Source organism: Falco naumanni, chromosome 4 (assembly GCF_017639655.2).
Source record: "Falco naumanni isolate bFalNau1 chromosome 4, bFalNau1.pat, whole genome shotgun sequence".
Classification (NCBI taxonomy): Eukaryota; Metazoa; Chordata; class Aves; order Falconiformes; family Falconidae; genus Falco; species Falco naumanni.
In genome coordinates this window covers 79,609,168-79,627,219 of record NC_054057.1, presented here as the reverse complement: position 1 = coordinate 79,627,219, position 18,052 = coordinate 79,609,168, and the positions used below count along the sequence as shown (strand labels likewise).

Below are 18,052 nucleotides of genomic sequence, written 5' to 3'. Positions count from 1 at the left end.
GTTTTTACAAAGGTGAAAGACACAAAGGTACTTGCAGCAACTGAACAACCCATGCTGTTAGACAGACTTGAGGAAGCAAATACTCTCTTAGAAGACATTCAAAAAGGATTGAATACTTACTTGGAGAAGAAAAGATTATTTTTCCCAAGGTAAATTAATTAAACAGGCCTAGGTTAGAGACAGAAAGCCATTTCAAATAATTTCTACTGAACTGAAAAGTCTCATTTTATAAACGCACGTGGGGGACAGTCCAGTGCAACAAAAAATTTAAAATCTGTTCCTTTCTCCAGACATAATTAATTTGCCTTGGCTGCAGTTAAATTTGCAATGCCAGGGACAGGCAGAGGTGGGGAGGCAAAATCTGTCTAGCACAGCATAAACTTATGATTAGAAAGACATTATCACTTACAGGGCATTTTTAAAGGAACTTGCTAACTTCCCATGTCTGATTTGCAATTATGTCTCTGCCCTACCCTTTTTAGTTGAGCAAAGGTGTGTGGTAGGAATTATATATGATTATGAGGAACAGGATTCTATGCTTTTACAAGGTACTTACTGGCTGCATAGATATATCTGGGCTTTCCTGAATAAGTCTGAGAACCTGTCTGTCTTTTTCATCATAAAAGGATGGTCATACTGAAATTCTGAAAAAACAGGTGCGATGAGTTTTATAATGTTAAAAAAATACTTAAGAAAGGAATTTGAGATAGTAATTTCTTTTCTGTTGTACTAGTGTCCTAAGCAACAATAAAAACAAATCTATCTGTCTTGCATTAATAGATTGTTAATGACAATTTTCATGATTGGAAAGTGCAATACACTAATTGTACTTTTCTGATAGATTCTTTTTCCTGTCTAATGATGAGCTGCTTGAAATACTGTCTGAAACAAAGGATCCCCTTCGAGTACAACCGCATTTAAAGAAGTGTTTTGAAGGAATTGCTAAACTGGAGTTCACAGAAGATATGGAGATCGTAGGCATGATCAGTACAGAGAAAGAAAGTGTTCCTTTCATAGATAAAATCTATCCAGTGAATGCAAAAGTAATTTTCTTTCTTTTTTACTGTATGATGTTAGATTAATACATTGCCTAAAGTGTATGTTTTGGAAGGAAGGAGGTATAAAACATTTAGGATCAGATCATGAAAGGTGTTTAGGAAGTGACAGTGCAGACTAGTATTCTAGAACAAAAAGGATTTCCTACAAAAAGTTTGATGGCATATTGGTTTTGCAGTAAATTCCTTTAGGCACTCTACCGCAGCTTTATGCACTTACTACTTCTTAGATGTAGATGGATAGATAGATAATATATATAGATTTATAAACACACAGACACACATATATATGCACACATATGTAACATTGCACAGCATGGCTGAAACAGAGAGAAATGAGGGAAAAAATGAATGCCTGGCAGTGAAGAATTAGTTTTCAGAACTTACAATGCTACTATTTCTACTCAGAACCCTTTTGAACTAATGCTCTATTTCAGTTCCAGCTTTTTCTGCTGTTCTCCATGTAAAAGTATGGAGCTGAATTGCTGTATGGTAACCAAAAAGAGATAAAAGGTGGGGTGTGTTGTGAGTTAGATACCCTTTTTCCCTTAATCCTCCAGGAGGAAAACGTGCCCTGGGTTAAAATGTTCAAGTTTAACTTACCATGCAATCTGTGATGTGTATTTTTAGTTTATGCTTATATGAAACATATCCAGCTGTTCCTTCAGCTGGATTGTCTTTAGAGTTAGCTTGATATACCTGCCTTCAGGCAGTGTTGAACTGCTGTATTGCCCATCAGAATTTGGGAAATTTAAACCTTTCTTCCTCCTATATACCACACCCAGATCAGAAGGAAGCATATTGAAGCCTAACACATTTCAAAGGATTTGTTCTGTAAGAGGAATATAATCAGGAAATGTGTATTGATTCTTAACTGTTGGGTTTTTTTTTAAGGGAATGGTAGAAAAATGGCTTTTGCAAGTAGAGGAAATGATGCTGGCCAGTGTAAGACAAATTATTCAAGATGGCATAAAAGGATATGTCAAGGTAATTGTTCCTGATTTACAGTATAAAATAGATTTCATAAGCAACTGTATATGAATAGGTTGCTGAAATTCTTAACCAGGGAAACATGTTTGAAGCTAAGTGGGAATACAGCTGTCTTTGTTCAGTAGTACCAGTCTGAAGTTTTAACTTTGAATTTCTTGAAGAAAAAGTATTAAAGTTTTCCATGCTGATTCTCATTTATTTACAGAATGAGACAAAAGAAATTTGGGGAAAGTAACTGTTATCAGTGCTATAATCTAATGTGTTTATATGACTTCTTGTGTCTGGAATGGATCTTTTTGTTTAAGGTTCCTCGAAAAACATGGGTACTTCAGTGGCCTGGACAGGTGGTTATTTGTGTTTCATCCATTTACTGGACAGAAGAAGTGTCTGAGGCTATAAGGAAAGGAACTTTACTGGTAAGATTTTCTTCTACCTTTCTATTTCTAAGCACTAAACTTTGATTAATTAATAAAAAGCTGCTTCTAGCAAAGAAGATCCTCACTCAACAACATACTACAATTTACTTATGCAGCGTGCTTTATTTTCTGTTTCCTTTTTTCTTGTGTCTCATTTACCATGATGTGTATCAGGAGAAATTCCACTGAAGGAAATTGTATTACTACATTTACAAGTGATACTGGTGTAAATAAAAGTGCCAAACAAAAAGTGATAGACTGTTGTTAAGCACTGTGTATTTTTATTTCTAACGCCTGTCTTTGCATGTGAAGCCCCAGGGAAACGTGCAGGCAGAAATCTCTCTTTACAGAATGGCGCAGCTATTTGTCTTGTTATTGCTAGATTTTCCTGGTGATAAAGGTGCAGCAGCAAAGTTTGTTGTTTCATACAAGAGACTTTTTTTATGTGTTTGTAGTGTCTCTATCATCACGGCAGTTAAGTATTACTTAATTGAGGCTAATCAAATGCATGCTCAATTAATGGAAATAATTTCCGATTCGTTCAGTGGGTTTTTGGCTGATGCTAATTGAGCTAGGTGGATGAGGATTTATTTGGGGATTAATTCTCAACAGAGTTAACAGTGTTTGAGCTTATTTTTAAATGTGGAAATAGAAAAGTGTTAATAAACTTTACACCAAATACTACATTTTAATATTAGGTCTTTGTTTCGGTACCCTTGCTGAATATCTTAGGTTTAACTTGCCTATGTTGTTTAATACCATTTGAAGATCTTACTCCACTTATCCAGTCAGAAAATATTTATTTCTTTCAAAGAAAATATCCTAAACAATCCATAGGTTAAGAAAAATGAGAAGGAGTCACAGAACAGTGAATCACATAATATAAGGGACCTCTGGACATCATGTAGTCCAACACCTCTTTAAAGCAGGGCCACCTAAAGGAGGACTTGCTCCAGTATGCCCATGCCCATCTTCTGTGGAGGAGCTGAGAACTGACCTAGTACTCCAGATGTGGTGTCAGCAGTGCTGACTAGAGGGGAAGGATCACCTGCCTTGACCTGCCGCTAATATTTTTCCTGATGCAGCCAAGGATGCTGTTGCTCTTCTTTGTCTCAAGAGCACATTGATGGCTTATGTTTGTCTTGGTGTCCACCAGCATCCAGGTGTTCTGCAGAGCTGCTTCCCAGCTGGTTGGCCACTAGCATGTACTGGCACATGGGGGTTATTCCTTCTCAGATACAGGACTTTCCCCTTAGTTGAACTTCACAAGGTTCCTGTCTGCCTATTTCTCCAGTGTGTTGAGGTCTGTCTGAATAGCAGCACACCCATCTGGTCTGTCAACCACTCCTCCCGGTTTTGTATCCTCTGCAGACTTGCTGAGGGTGCACTCTGTCCTGTTGTCCAGGTCATTAATTAAAACTAAATTAATCTTTTGTTTCATTAAACTTTCTCATTTAATAATAATAAAATAATTTAAAATTTTTACAGTAAATTTAGGAGCTTAGATTTCTATTAATTTTATTAATTTACAATTTACTACTAATTTACAGAAGAAATCTAATCCAAATTTACCCAACAGAGGGAATCTGCTCATCTCCTATCGTAGAATTTTGTCATTCCTATTAGGAAGATAAGACTTCTGCTTATACTACTTTCAGGCCATAAAGCTTTTTGAAGTTTTCATAGTAAAATAAAATGTCAGTATATGAAAAAGAATGTTAAATGTTTGTGTAACGCCTGGACTTCCATTATTATGTTTTGTTGGAAGGACTGTCTCCAATGACTGCACCCACGGGAGCTGAGGAACTGCTAGCTACACCATTGCATTAATGCCTATGTTCTGTTTCTGTGACAGGATTTCTTGGAGAAGAGCAATCTACAAATTGGGGACATTGTTGAGTTGGTGAGAGGAAAGCTGTCCAGTGGAGCCCGGCTGACACTTGGAGCTCTTACTGTCATTGACGTGCATGGTAAATGTGCAGTTGCTGGTACTCGCATTACATCTGGGGCAGTGCTGCTATTCGTTGGTTGAACTATTTGAAAGAGGCAGCTAAAATGCTTTCTTTAACTTGAAACAACTTTTACAGAGTTATTTCACATTGTCTTTGGGAAAATGGAGATTTCTCAGTCCTGCACAACCATCTTGTGTCTACTTAGAACAGGCACTGGAATCTAGATCAAATTAAGCGGATTCTTTATGCAAAACAGATGCAGTCTCCTTTCTAACATGAAAACCAGCCTACTACTCTAAGTGTTGATTTACTTTTACATAGCTATAAGTAAATGCTAGTTTACTTACACATTGTTTTAAGTAAACTAATACAGTAGAAGTATTTTTCAATTTTTCAAGAAGAATTTTTCAAAAATTTTGTCTCTTACTCTGCAGCTCGTGATGTGGTTGCAAAATTAGTTGAAGACAAAATCACAGATCTGAATGACTTCCAGTGGATTTCTCAGCTGAGATACTACTGGGAAGAGAAGGATGTAATAGTGCGAATGATTACAACAGAAGCTAAATATGGTTATGAATATTTGGGCAATTCTCTACGTCTGGTGATAACCCCGCTAACAGATCGATGTTATAGGTAAAGCCATGTTGTCTATGAATAATATTTTCATGTTTTTGATTGGTCTGTATTTACTTTCATTTGTTATAGTTACTAATAACAGGAACCTCAGCAGCTAAGATTTTCCTGTAGATTTTAGAGCCAAATCTTGCATATCTTCTTTACCCAAATGTGGTAAAATATTTACAATGTATAGGTTTCTACACCAGTAGAGTAATAGTCTCTGTTGTATCCAAGAATGTGCTTCTGAAAAGGGTTGGCAGCTGATGGTACTGGAACTGTGAAGAATTCTACAGTAGCACCGGTCAATTAATTTCTTTGAAGTAAGACATACAGCCTGCCTGTAAAATAAATTAGGTAATTACAGAGCCCTTCATAGATGTTTGAATGCAGTTAGCTTCGTGTTCCTTCCCATGCTTGCAAGAGGTTGAAATGGGAATACTTCATCCCCCAATGCTGAAGTATTCAAGGGCATTTGGTATTTCACTTCTGGTGAGCCCTGGGAGACAAAGGTCAGCTGTGAGCTGTGAACTCACCATCATGTAGAGGGCACTTGTAGTAAAGTGCCTATGTTAATGCCTGTGCTGGTAAATGCTTAATCTTTTGGCATTCGCAGCGGTGTTGAAGGAGCCATGTGGCTGGTGCATTATCTGTAAACTGGGGTGGTTTTCATTAGGATTAGCTCAATCTAAACTAAGACTACACAGTCAGCTGTGCCAGATGCAGTTTCAGTACAAGCAATGAGCAAACAGATTATAATCAGCACAATTTAAGTTATTTTTGGTGGCAAAGGCTTTGAATGAGGCTTTGTAAAATAGTCAGACCACTCCAGTGTTCACAGGGATCTCATTTTTAATATGAAAATCACTTTGAGAGCAAGGTGATTCCCAGGTTTATGAAAGAAATTTTATACTTTCTTAGCCATTTCTAAAGATTGACTTCATTTATGAAGCCAGCTTCAAGTTCTTGTCGTGAGGAGTGCCATGTGGTGAACGTGCTTTATGCAAACTCTGTCATTTTGCTTATGGCACTGTGCATTTGCTTGTGTAATTCAGGATATATGAGGTGGATGCATGTAACACAAAGCCTTGACATTCCTTGTAGGCAGAGTGGGTGAATGGAGCTTCCACAACTGGAAATCAGTTATGAGACAATACTGGGGTATTTTTAGGGCAAGCTACGAAGTTGGGAAGTATATGAACGTATCGGAAAATACTTATCCATCCCTTCAGAAACAATCTGTTGTTAAAGTTTACTATTTTTAATGCCTGTGTTCTTGTTTATGTAGGACATTAATGGGTGCCTTGAAATTAAATCTTGGTGGTGCTCCAGAAGGACCTGCTGGGACTGGCAAAACAGAAACAACAAAAGATCTAGCAAAAGCAGTAGCTAAGCAGGTACCAAAATACAAACTTTTTTTCTTTGCATTGTTTATGTTTGGATATGTAGATATTTCTTGAAATTTCATTCTTGAGGAAGTACTACTTGTTCGGTAACTATTCTTTATTCATAGAAATAGCTGGTAAGAAGCACACGTTTAGGACTGTGACTATATGGCATTTTATTGTTATAATCCAATGTTAGCAATAATAATCCCTTCCCATTTTATATGCTAAGAATTTTATAGTGGACTTTATGTTAATACTGAGAGATGTTCTCTTTGTGGTTTTGTTGTAGTGTGTGGTCTTTAATTGCTCTGATGGTCTCGACTACAAGGCAATGGGGAAGTTCTTTAAGGGACTGGCGCAGTCTGGTGCATGGTCCTGCTTTGATGAGTTCAATAGAATTGAGGTAATGTGTTAACTCAGACAAATAAAATGGTAAATCTTTAATTTAAGACACAAGAAGTTTTAGATTCAGACATGACAGCATTATTGCTAATCTTCTACTTTTAGTTGTAGTATAGCTTCTTGGTTTCGATGATCACTGACACAGAAATAGGTACTGAGCTGCCTGCTGTAGGAGCACATGCCTACGTGTGCTGTGTTGCAGAAATCTTGTGTTTCTGTGTTATTTTAGCTGAAAAAAATTGTTCCTATGCAATTTCCTCTTTTGTATGTGACACTCATTTGTTGAAAGAGAACTGTCCTTCTCTTCTCCTTGAGAAATCAAGCTGTGGGGCTGCTTTTGTCTGTGTTCAGCACAAGACAGGCAAATCCCAGTGGAGGGATTCCTGTGGTGACTAGCCAAGTGTCACTAACTGAGTGACCTGGTTAACTGGCTCTATAACCAGACACATCTAATCCCCTCCTTGGTCTTACTCTGAATTTTTGGGTTTGTTTTTTTAATTTGGTGACTAATGACTTTGAATGAGTTTATTGTTATCTTGATGCAATTAGATTTAAGTACTAGTAAAAGTGGAAATTCCATAGAGTTCTACTTTTAGCATCTTTAACTCCTTGATTTCTCCAGTTGTCTGCTGTAACTTGTTTTTTAATGAATTCGTGTGTTAGCATTCTCATTTTCTAATATTCTGTTACCTTGAGACTTTAAAGCTCTGAGAATTGGTGCTAGGCTCTGTTACCCATTCTCTATGTTTACCCTTAATTTGGGGCACTGAGTGAATCAGTCTTTCTGAAGAGCCTAAATTCTTTATGTTGTCTGAGATGAAAGTGCTTTTGGAGGCCTCCAGAGGGAGTTCCTGCCCACTAATTTAATGTCTACAACATTCAGGCACATATTTCCCTGTGCAGGCTTTTTAGAAGCCTCTGCTACCTGCCTAGTTGGTTGAGTAGGGAATGGTTGCACTAACTTGCAGAGGACCGCTTCAATAGGCAGCTAATATTTAGGCTCAGTTATCAGTCACAGGGTGATTTTGAGCCAGAGGAATGCAAATATAGCCATGAAAATATATAAACAAAACCATTTTATATTGTCTCGGAGTTTCTAATGTTTTCCAATCTGTTCTGTCTGTATTAGGCTGAAGTATTATCTGTAGTTGCCCAACAAATACTTAGCATTCAGCAAGCTATTACTCGCAAACTCAGAACATTCATCTTTGAAGGGACAGAGATCTCTCTTAATCCTACATGTGCTGTGTTTATCACGATGAATCCTGGGTATGCTGGACGAGCAGAGCTGCCTGATAATCTGAAGGTAAATCTGGAATCCTGATTTTTTTGTAGATATTTAGCAGAATATGCAAGTTTTGGTCTATTGTAATAAGAAAAGCAAGGCAGCAATCAAATAATACAGTGATGTGCTGGTTTTGGCTGGAATAGATTTAATTTTCTTCACAGTAGTTGGTATGGGGCTGTGTTTTGGATTTGTGCTGGAAACTGTTGATAATTCAGGAATGTTTTTGTTACTGCTGAGCAGTGCTTACATAGAGTCAAGGCCTTTTCTGCTTCTCACCCAGCACCACCAGCAGGTAGGCTGGGGGTGCACAACAAGCTAGCTGGGGACAAAGCCAGGACAGCTGACCCCAGCTGACCGAAGGGATATTTCATACCGTATGATGATGTCATGATCACATATAAAGCTGGGGGAAGAAGAAGGAAGGAGAGCATGTTTGGAGTTTTGGCGTTTTGTCTTCCCAAGTAACAGTTACAGATGATGGAGCCCTGCTTTCCTGGACATGGCTGAATACTTGCCTGCTGATGGTCCCACATGAACCCGTACATCCTCATTACCCATCACCACCTTTCCTGTCCTTTGTTATAAGATGCAGATATCATTCCCTTAGTCTATGGACCACCCTTGTGAAATGCCTGTAAAATATCCATAAATGTCCACAAAATGTCCATTGAGTTAATTTAATCCATGACTTTGGGCTCCATCTGTTATGATGGTCACTTAGGACAGGAGAGCTGGTGTGTTGTGTGGAGTTACTGGGCTTAGCTCAGGTTGGGTTACTGCTGCACTTATACTGTTTCTCGTAAGGCTTGTCTGCCATTGGTTCGGGTGGTTCCTGCTACAGTAACTCCTATAACATGCAACTCAAATAATGGGTTACAACAATTTAAAAGTATTCTCGTTACAGTCTTCATTTCCGGTCCCTTTGAGCCAGGTTGTAGGGTTTAAGATTGTAACAACTCCTCCTGTTGCTCCTCACCTAGCTAGTAACAAGGGGTTTCCTGTAACATGAAATTCAAGTCCTGGGTTACAAGAATTTGAAGGTATTTCCATTACAGTTTCCATGCCTGGTCCCTTTGGACCAGACAATAGGATAAGTCAAATGTTAAAACGCCGCAATAAACTCCTCCCCTTGCCCCTGCTCTGGCTTGGACTTAGCCACAGGCTGCAGTCCCTTAGGGGTGTACCTGCCTCAAGTGGAGCCTTATCTATGAGCCACAATCTCTTCCCAGGGGTGTGCTTGCTGCAGCATAGACTTATGCACAGCCACAGTCGCTTTGAGATGTACCAGCTCTGGCATGGGCTTCTCCATGGCCACAGATGCTGATAACCCATTCAAGTGCATTCTGCTGTGCTTTTTGCTAAGCCTTAGTGTTTAAGGATTGTACATAATGCACAGATGAAAGATCTCAGTCTAATCATACTGATAGCAGTTCACAGCTTTAACTGTACTCTAAGTGGAAGTTCTCCTGGTTTACAGTGGCTTGGCGGTCCAAATCCCAATTTAAATTTATTATAACTTTGCAAGTTGCTGAGATACTGTAGAGAGACTGATGTGGTCCTAGTTCTTTTCCAAGCTTTGCCACATTTTTTTTGTGACATTTTACAAGACATTAACCACACCATGTTCTAGTTTGCCTATTATAAAAGTGAGATGAATGACACCTCCCTTTCTTCTATTAATAGTTCTTTAGGATTGTGACTTTCTATACATTTGTTCCTGCAGTGCTCAGTACAGCCCCTTGAACCTCTTGATAAGATCATAATAGAATAGAATAAAATATTAATGCAATCTCATAGATTTCTGATGATTCCTGAATTCTAGAAGCTCATGAATTTATAGAGAGATACTATTCTTAAAAAGCAAGCACATGTCTTACCATATTCCATCATCTAAGCTTGTATCTTTTTTTCTTACAGGCACTGTTCCGAACAGTTGCCATGATGGTTCCAGATTATGCTTTGATTGGAGAAATTTCACTTTATTCAATGGGATTTTTGGACTCTCGGAGGTAAGACATGCTGAATTTTCCACATCAGTTGAGTCTGATATACCTCATTCCTCTGTAAGGCATATATGTATGTTTGAGGCATGTCATTCTGGAAGGCTGTCCATGTTCTGTTTCTCCAGAAAGTACTTTTTAATTTCTTTTATCATCAATTCTCATTTACCGCTTCATGTTGGCAGATATGCACCTCTACACAGGATCATTTGCAAAATGTATCATAATATCAAACAGAATTCCTAAATGGCACACACGTTCTCTGGCATGGCAGAATCTACAGTTTTACTTCCTAGGTGTTTTGGGCCATCTTGTCAGCTAACATGTCTGATAATCACTGCAGTTACTTTGTGTGTATATAGGTACTTAAATTATTTTCCTTGCATGGTGAGATATTTTCATTTTACATGTGATATTTTAATATCCACAGTCTTGCCCAGAAAATTGTTGCCACTTACCGTTTGTGCTCTGAGCAGTTGTCATCTCAGCATCACTATGATTATGGAATGCGTGCTGTTAAATCTGTCCTGACAGCTGCAGGAAACTTAAAACTGAAGTACCCAACTGAAAACGAAAGTGTATTGTTACTTCGAGCTTTGCTGGATGTTAACTTGGCCAAATTCTTGGCACAGGATGTGCCATTGTTTCAGGTAAGCTGTCAGGCTGGTGTATTTCAGTTTTGTGTTGATGAGGTCCATTATAAGCGCCTCAGAAACAGGTCATTGTCTTAGTTTAGAACAATTTGATCTAGATGCTGCTACATTAGTGTAGTTATTTCAGTCCACTGATCTGTCTGCACTCTTTGGTGGTATTGGGATTATTTTGAAAAACAAACTTTCAGTGGTCTTTTTAAGTTATTCTATAAAATACTTTACAAGGTATCTTTCTAGAAGTTATTTTTGCTGTTTCATTCATGGAAACCATTCTTTGAAGTTTGAATTCTAGCTTTGTGTTGCAAAAGAGATGTGGGCAACTAAATTAAGTTCAACTAGAAATTTGAAGCCAGAATGAAAATGAGGAAGTTCCTGTTTGCATACGGCTTTGACAGAAAATAAAGACTGTGTTGAGCTACACAGCAATCAATATTAAAGACATAAAAGATAGGTTACAAGCACACACGGAGTCATTGCTCTGAAATTTCAGCACACATAGCCTTCTCTTTAATCACTAAAATTCGTTCAGTCACTTTCACACCCTTTCCTGTAATGCTTTTTGAGGCAAATTTGCAGAAGGTTAAGCCTCCTTTTTACAATACCAGTGTGTGTATAAGAAGTGCAGGCACTCGTTTCTGTCTTATGCATACAGAATTTTGTGTGGCTAGTTTGCCTAGAAGTTAGTTTTTTCCAGCTGAGGATTTTTTCTCTTAACTGTATGAGTGTTATTTTACTTGTAGATTTTTATGCTTTTGGAATTTTTCCTTTTTGTAATCTGTGTTTAAATAGTGTTCTATTCTGCCTTTCCTTATCAGGGCATCATATCTGACCTGTTTCCTGGAGTGGTTCTTCCTACACCAGATTACGACCTGTTTGTCAAGGCACTAACTGAAAATATAAAAAAAATGAATCTTCAACCAGTTCCATGGTTCATTGGAAAAATTACTCAGGTTTATTTTCTCATACTTCTGGGGAAGAAGAGGGTGAGAGCAGAAACACTCTTCACTGTCTGTGACATGAATGAATACGTAATGGTTTCCACAATCAGTTAATAAAATATTGCAAACAGCATGTTTTTGCTGAGTAAAAATCATGCAGTAAAAGCTTGCTTTGCTTATAGCAATTTTTTAATTCAGCCAGACTGTGAAGGAGCTAATATGTGCACCTGCGTTGTAGATCTTATGGTTCAGGACAGAAAATTAAACTGAGTCTATTACTAGCTGAGGCAGCGTAGTCTAGTGAACAGAATTCTGGACTGGGAGTCAGGCCCTGTTCCCAGTCTGCTCATAGTCTCCTTGAGAAGTCTTGAAAGAGGTGACATTTTGCACTCTTGCTTATGCTTCACCTTCAGCTCTTTGTTCCCATTGGTCTCCCATTTACTAGTATTGGTGACCTTTTAAAAAAATGCTTAACTTTTTTTCGTTTGAGTAGTGCAGCATAGTGACAGTGTAATGTCAAGGGCAAAAACGCATGGCCTGGGGCAGGATCATGAGGGGGCCCTTTAGCAGCAGTTCAGATTTCACGGCTTATGTTCAGACTTGGTTTATGCTGCTTTGCAAACCATGCTTTATCTTTCATTTAAATAGGGGTAGTGTTAACTCATTAGGAATTTAAGCTCAACCAGAAAATACCTGCCTTAACCTGAGATTTTAAATCTTCTTAGTGGCTCTTCTTACAGCTCTGTTTGAAGGTGATCTGAAGGCTTTGACCTGAGTTCTGGCAAGATCTTGTGGGGTGACTGAACAAGTTTCCACTCTTGCAGTCCAAAGTCAGCCTCTGTGGGACCAGTCATATGACACATCCTCAGAACTGTAGTTTCAGTCCCTTTGTGTTAGCTTCATTGGTAACCGTTGATTTCAGTTCAGGCTTTTGCACGGGGCTGTGTTCTGCAGTGTCTGGTTAGTGCATTCACACCCTGTACAATGATGCTGTTACAGCTGAGGGATGACATTTAGCAAGGAGGAAGGGAGGATGTCTGGAGGCAGTGACTTCCTAAATTATATCAGTGAGAATTGCCGTAATAACACTGCCTTCTGATTTGGGTTAATGCTTTGGTGCAGATATTTGGCTGATATTTTGTCCTGTCACATCTGAGTGCAGGAGAGATGCCTCAAGTTTCATAAACATAATGCCTGGTTTTGTTCTATGTTAAAGAGCCAGTCTCTTGTCACTGATACAGATATATGAAATGATGCTGGTGCGCCATGGTTTCATGATTGTTGGAGATCCTTTGAGTGGAAAGACCTGTGCGTACAAAGTGCTGGCTGGAGCCCTTGGCGATTTGTGTGCAGGTAATGTTCAGCCACAAACTTCACATTAAATGAAGTTAATTCTATGACTAATGTTTTTCCTTTGTGGAAATATGCCCAGTTTATTAATTGTCCTATATTCTGCGTTCTCAACTGGAACATTTCTATTCGTTGAGCTATTTTTGTCTGATACATTTGCGTGAAAGTATTTTTGTCTGCATTTACTGGAATAGTAAAACATACTAATGTATTTATGCTTTTCTGAATTTTGTTAAGCATTGTATTTGTGCATAATACTCTTGAAAAAACTGGCTCTGATAGGAAGATTGTAAGTAGCTCGCATAAACATATAAAATCTATTCTGCTCTGCTTTTTCTTTTTTTTTATGTGCTTTTGCTCATAGGACTTTGTACTTTCCTTGTACAAGTAACGGAATTTCATACTTACCGCTACCTAGCTGCAAAATGTCTGGGGTTTTTTTGCCTTGGGCAGCTAAACTAGGATCCTCAAGAATGTGGTTCTGTACTTTCGTTGCTGAATGAAACTAACCTATCAAATTCTCAAGCTCATCTATTTGTCTTTTTACAAAGAAAAATACATGGATGAATATGCTGTTGAATACAAAGTTATTAATCCCAAAGCAATTACTATGGGACAGTTGTATGGTGGTTTTGATCCTGTAAGCCATGAGTGGACAGATGGAGTTCTTGCAAATGCCTTCAGGGAACAAGCGTCTTCTACCACAGATGATCGGAAGTGGATTGTTTTTGATGGCCCAGTAGATGCAGTTTGGATAGAAAACTTGAACACTGTGCTGGATGATAATAAAAAGGTAGCCTAACTTTTGCCAGTAACCTTGTCCTTTAATATACATACTTTATTTTAGCACTAGCAATATTATTACCATGTTGGTCAAAGGAGGTGTGAGACTCAGGAAAGGCAGATGTGCTTAAAAGCATTGCTTTTTTCCCCAGTTACACGAGTGGGTTTATTAGATGATATTAAGCTGTTACTTCTCGCTAGAAGCTTTGTCTTGGTCCTGCTTTATTGAAATCAGGTTGCTTACTGAGGGGTTTTTATTGACCCTTTAGGAAACTGAAATATATAAACTCAGTTCTGTTACTGAACACTGAACTTGCTTAAATTACTTAGTGAACAAATATTAAAAAAAAAAAAAAAAAAAAAAGAAGAAAAAAGCTGTAGGGCATAACTGCTTATCCTTGCAGATTTATCTAAAGATAGAGCGTTGTTCTCTGTCTCTGCAAGCCATTACAGTAACATGTAGAAAAGTTGAGACAAGGTCAGAAAATACGTGCTGTGAGAATATGAATGAGTGAATGAGGAGTGGCAGTAAGTAGAATGTTCAGTGATTTTATGACAGTCATTACTTTGACTGGATGATCAGCACTGACATGACTAGATCATGTTTATGTGATGCTCTTCTTCTAGCTATGCTTAATGAGTGGTGAAATAATTCAGATGAATTCAAAAATGAGTTTAATCTTTGAGCCAGCAGACTTGGAGGAGGCATCTCCAGCAACTGTCAGCAGGTAATGTGGAAGCATTCAAACTTGAACTGTCCCACCTTGCACATCTGTTCCTGTACCATAGTTGTTTGTTCTTCCTAGGTGTGGTATGGTCTATATGGACCCACAACAGTTAGGTTGGAAGCCACTGAAGGATTCCTACATGAAGACATTGCCTTCAAACCTGCAGGAAGAACACCGAGAGCTGGTGCGAAACTTAATTTTTACATTGGTCTAATTCAGAAGATTAATGTTAAGGTGATGCTCACAGTTTGCCCACTTGAAGACAGGCATGCAGAATCAAAACTTTTTAAAGTACTTTCATAATTTAGAGGGTCCCAGACCTCCTAGAGGCTGTTGTAAATTATTTTGTAGTGAAGAATGTTAAATGTCATTGCAAGTGCCTGAGAGCTGGAGATGGTAATGTATTAGCATTATGTATTAGAAATGTAATGTGGGGAAAACTGGAAGACTCAAAATGTTCTGAACTCATTCTTCTTCTAAGACATCTAGAGTTTAGCTTAAACATGCTTATGATATTATTATCAGTAACAGCTTGATCTTCAAAGCGTTAGTCACCTCATGAATCCTTGTGAAATAGTCTTCTGTGTACTCGATTGCTTGCATGAATGGGAGCTCTTTGTGTTGTGTATTGTGGTATATCTTCAGTGTAGATGCAAATAAAAGTTGGTGGGAATCAGCTTTTCATCTTATCAAAATAAAAATTCCCTTTTATTGGGCATTAAAATATAGTAAAAGAATCAGAATAAGATCTGCCTACAATAGCTTTGAAACTGGAGAAAACTTTGATTTCTGTGATTTGACAAGGCCCCCTTTGAGTTTTTGCAGGAAATTAGGACCAAATTCAATAGAAGTACCAAGACTAGAAGAGCTCTTTATAGATTTCTTAGTTCATCAAAGCAAAATATTTATTCTTTTATCAGCATACAGCCCATGTGAAAAGGCTAGGTGATGATTCCTCTCCTGGTTTCCTGTGTGAGTTCATGGAGCAGACACCACCAGCCATGGTCATTACCTACCTGCATGCTGTGGCACTGCTGCTGGTACCAGTCAGTTCCAGCTTTCTGGAATTTCTTCTGTGGCACAGTATCTGTGCTGGGCCCTTAGTAGGGGCCTGTCCTTTTTAAGGGAGGATGAAGCCCTTATCTTTGGTTCTGTTGGAATAACTTTGTTCTTGCCCAAGCAAAGCAAGTGGTCTTCCTAGGCTGCACTACTGCTCTGCTGTCTGGATTGATGTCTGGGTAACAAAATTCGTGCTGAAAACTTGTCTGTGGTAGAAACAAATTGTTTTCACCATCAGATAATGACAGTGTGTGACTTTGTGATCACTTAAGTACTGCTTGACACAGGTCCTTTCCTGATAACCCACTCTGCCAACTTGGAGAATTTCTGATGCTTTCTGTTTTATTGAGAGAGAATTGAGTGACAGTGGGAAATGTGGCACTCCTGCATTGTTTAAAAGCCATTTCCTTTTCTCCTGGTAGGTCAATGACATGTTTATGTGGCTAGTCCAGCCCTGTTTAGAGTTTATTCACCTTCATTGCAAAGCCATTGTACAAACGTCCTCTATTCACTTGAGTTACAGCTTGATGAAACTCTATACTTGTCTGCTTGGTAAGTATCCAAAGCATTACTCTTTTCATTTTGATTTTTCTTTTTTTCCTGCTGTGTCCCATGGTAAGATGCAGGTTATTGGGTGCAAGGGAATACCAAAGGAATTCCATACTGTTGAGATCATACAACACACTTGGTGATCTCCCTGATCAGCATAATAATAGTTCTTTGACTAGCATATGGAGCTTTTGAATTTGACGTCATTACAAAACTGAACATGATCATGTGAGTGTATTCCGTATGTTTTGCTTGCTGTTTGCTAGCATCTGAAGAAAAGAATTACGATATTTGGTAAATATTTTTTCTTCTCATTTATTTTCATTTGTAAACAGGATTTTGCACAGACAAGATCCTCACTCTGTAGGTTGGCTTTGCTCCACTGAAGACAATGCTCTAAGTTTGTCTCAATGCTTTTGCGAAAATGCATTTTGAATTGGGATTTATGGTTGTAACTGGTATTTAACTAAAATTCAAAATATGTGTTTTAGATGAAATAAAGGAATCCGAGGAAGAGGAGAAGGAAAGCATGTCTAGTCAGCATATCACCTTGTGGCTGCAGGGGCTTTTCCTTTTTGCTTTGGTTTGGACAGTTGGTGGGATCATCGATGCAGACAGCAGAAAGAAATTTGATTTGTTTTACCGCAACTTGCTAATGGGAATGAATGAGGAAAACCCACGCCCTAGAAGTGTGAAGCTTACGAGAAACAATATCTTTCCAGAAAAAGGTGCTTCTTCATAACTATACTTGCCTGGCCTTATATGAAGCAATAAGAAAACTTGGCATTTTAAGGGAGAATAGAGTGCCTGGCAGATGTTAAGTCTGCAGCAGAGTCACCATCTGCCAAGCCTTGGGCTGCACAGTTGGGTGCTCTTTCCTGGCTCTTTTAACCAGGAGTAGCATATGCCTCATGTTGTACTCAAACACCATAGCTGAATCTGACCTAAAATAATCTGGTAATGATAATGGTGGGGGGCGGGGGGAGGGTATCTTTTGTACTAGAAAGCCTTCATTATCTCACAGTGTTCAATGCCTCACACTAAAATGATCAAAGTTTGTTCTTTAATCAGTGGGTTTTCTTATGTTGTGTTTTTCAATTAACAGGGAGTGTTTATGACTTCTATTTTTACAAGCATGGCAGTGGGCAGTGGAATCTGTGGACAGAGTACATCACAAAAGAAGAGCAAGTTATCTCCCCAGGGGCTAAGGTTCACATTGATATCTTTCATTATAGAAAATAATTATTTGATTAAGTGATTTAGACATAGAAATCAACTGCCTTAGCTAGCTCTGATCCTACTGTATTAGGCCGTTTAATGTTTGATCTGCAACATTTTGTTAATCTCTTGTAGGCTCCTGTTCATGCTTATGTCTTAATTCTGGTACCATCAATACTGAAACTTCAGCACTGCAGGTGAACATGGAGCCTGAGGTTGGCTAGGGGTTTAAATTTTTGATTCTGCTTTTCTCTCTGTAATAGCATCTGATGCTATAGAAATCTTGGTGGGAAAAAGCCAAAGCCTGAATTTCCATTCCTTCATTTTTGTTTTCCGTGGTTGACGTCATGATGGTATAGTATGAGTTAATCAGAGAAAGCAAGCAAAGAGACGTACTACTTCTTTGGGATATGGAGAGCAGTACTGACAGTCCTGGTTCCCCTCCGTTTCCAAATAGACTCACTCACATTTTGATGGCAGCTGTGAACTCAAGGGAAGTGTAGCACAGCAGAGGTCTGCAAAAAGTACCTATTCTGGAGATGAAATTTCAAGATAACTTAAGTGATGTTTGTTCAGCTTTTCATTCCATTGTAGTTGCAACTGCCTTGTCTATTAAGTACATGAGAGATGTAAGATTACATTTCATTCTGCTGTCTAAAATCTTTATT

The 18,052-nt window shown here is 38.4% G+C and overlaps 1 protein-coding gene across 1 annotated transcript in view; it reads left to right on the top strand.

Annotated features, from left to right (window-relative positions):
• DNAH3 (dynein axonemal heavy chain 3) overlaps positions 1 to 18,052 on the top strand; it is a 70,200-nt gene that overhangs the window by 23,793 nt on the left and 28,355 nt on the right. The window contains exons 24-42 of the mRNA XM_040591500.1: positions 13 to 149; positions 842 to 1,043; positions 1,950 to 2,042; positions 2,351 to 2,461; positions 4,317 to 4,431; positions 4,848 to 5,046; positions 6,317 to 6,425; positions 6,706 to 6,819; positions 7,948 to 8,124; positions 10,024 to 10,115; positions 10,537 to 10,756; positions 11,575 to 11,709; positions 12,939 to 13,050; positions 13,599 to 13,840; positions 14,458 to 14,558; positions 14,637 to 14,742; positions 16,040 to 16,169; positions 16,658 to 16,894; positions 17,272 to 17,375. Of these exons, the coding sequence (XP_040447434.1) occupies positions 13 to 149; positions 842 to 1,043; positions 1,950 to 2,042; positions 2,351 to 2,461; positions 4,317 to 4,431; positions 4,848 to 5,046; positions 6,317 to 6,425; positions 6,706 to 6,819; positions 7,948 to 8,124; positions 10,024 to 10,115; positions 10,537 to 10,756; positions 11,575 to 11,709; positions 12,939 to 13,050; positions 13,599 to 13,840; positions 14,458 to 14,558; positions 14,637 to 14,742; positions 16,040 to 16,169; positions 16,658 to 16,894; positions 17,272 to 17,375 (2,736 nt within the window). The remainder of the gene's footprint in view (positions 1 to 12; positions 150 to 841; positions 1,044 to 1,949; positions 2,043 to 2,350; positions 2,462 to 4,316; positions 4,432 to 4,847; positions 5,047 to 6,316; positions 6,426 to 6,705; positions 6,820 to 7,947; positions 8,125 to 10,023; positions 10,116 to 10,536; positions 10,757 to 11,574; positions 11,710 to 12,938; positions 13,051 to 13,598; positions 13,841 to 14,457; positions 14,559 to 14,636; positions 14,743 to 16,039; positions 16,170 to 16,657; positions 16,895 to 17,271; positions 17,376 to 18,052) is intronic.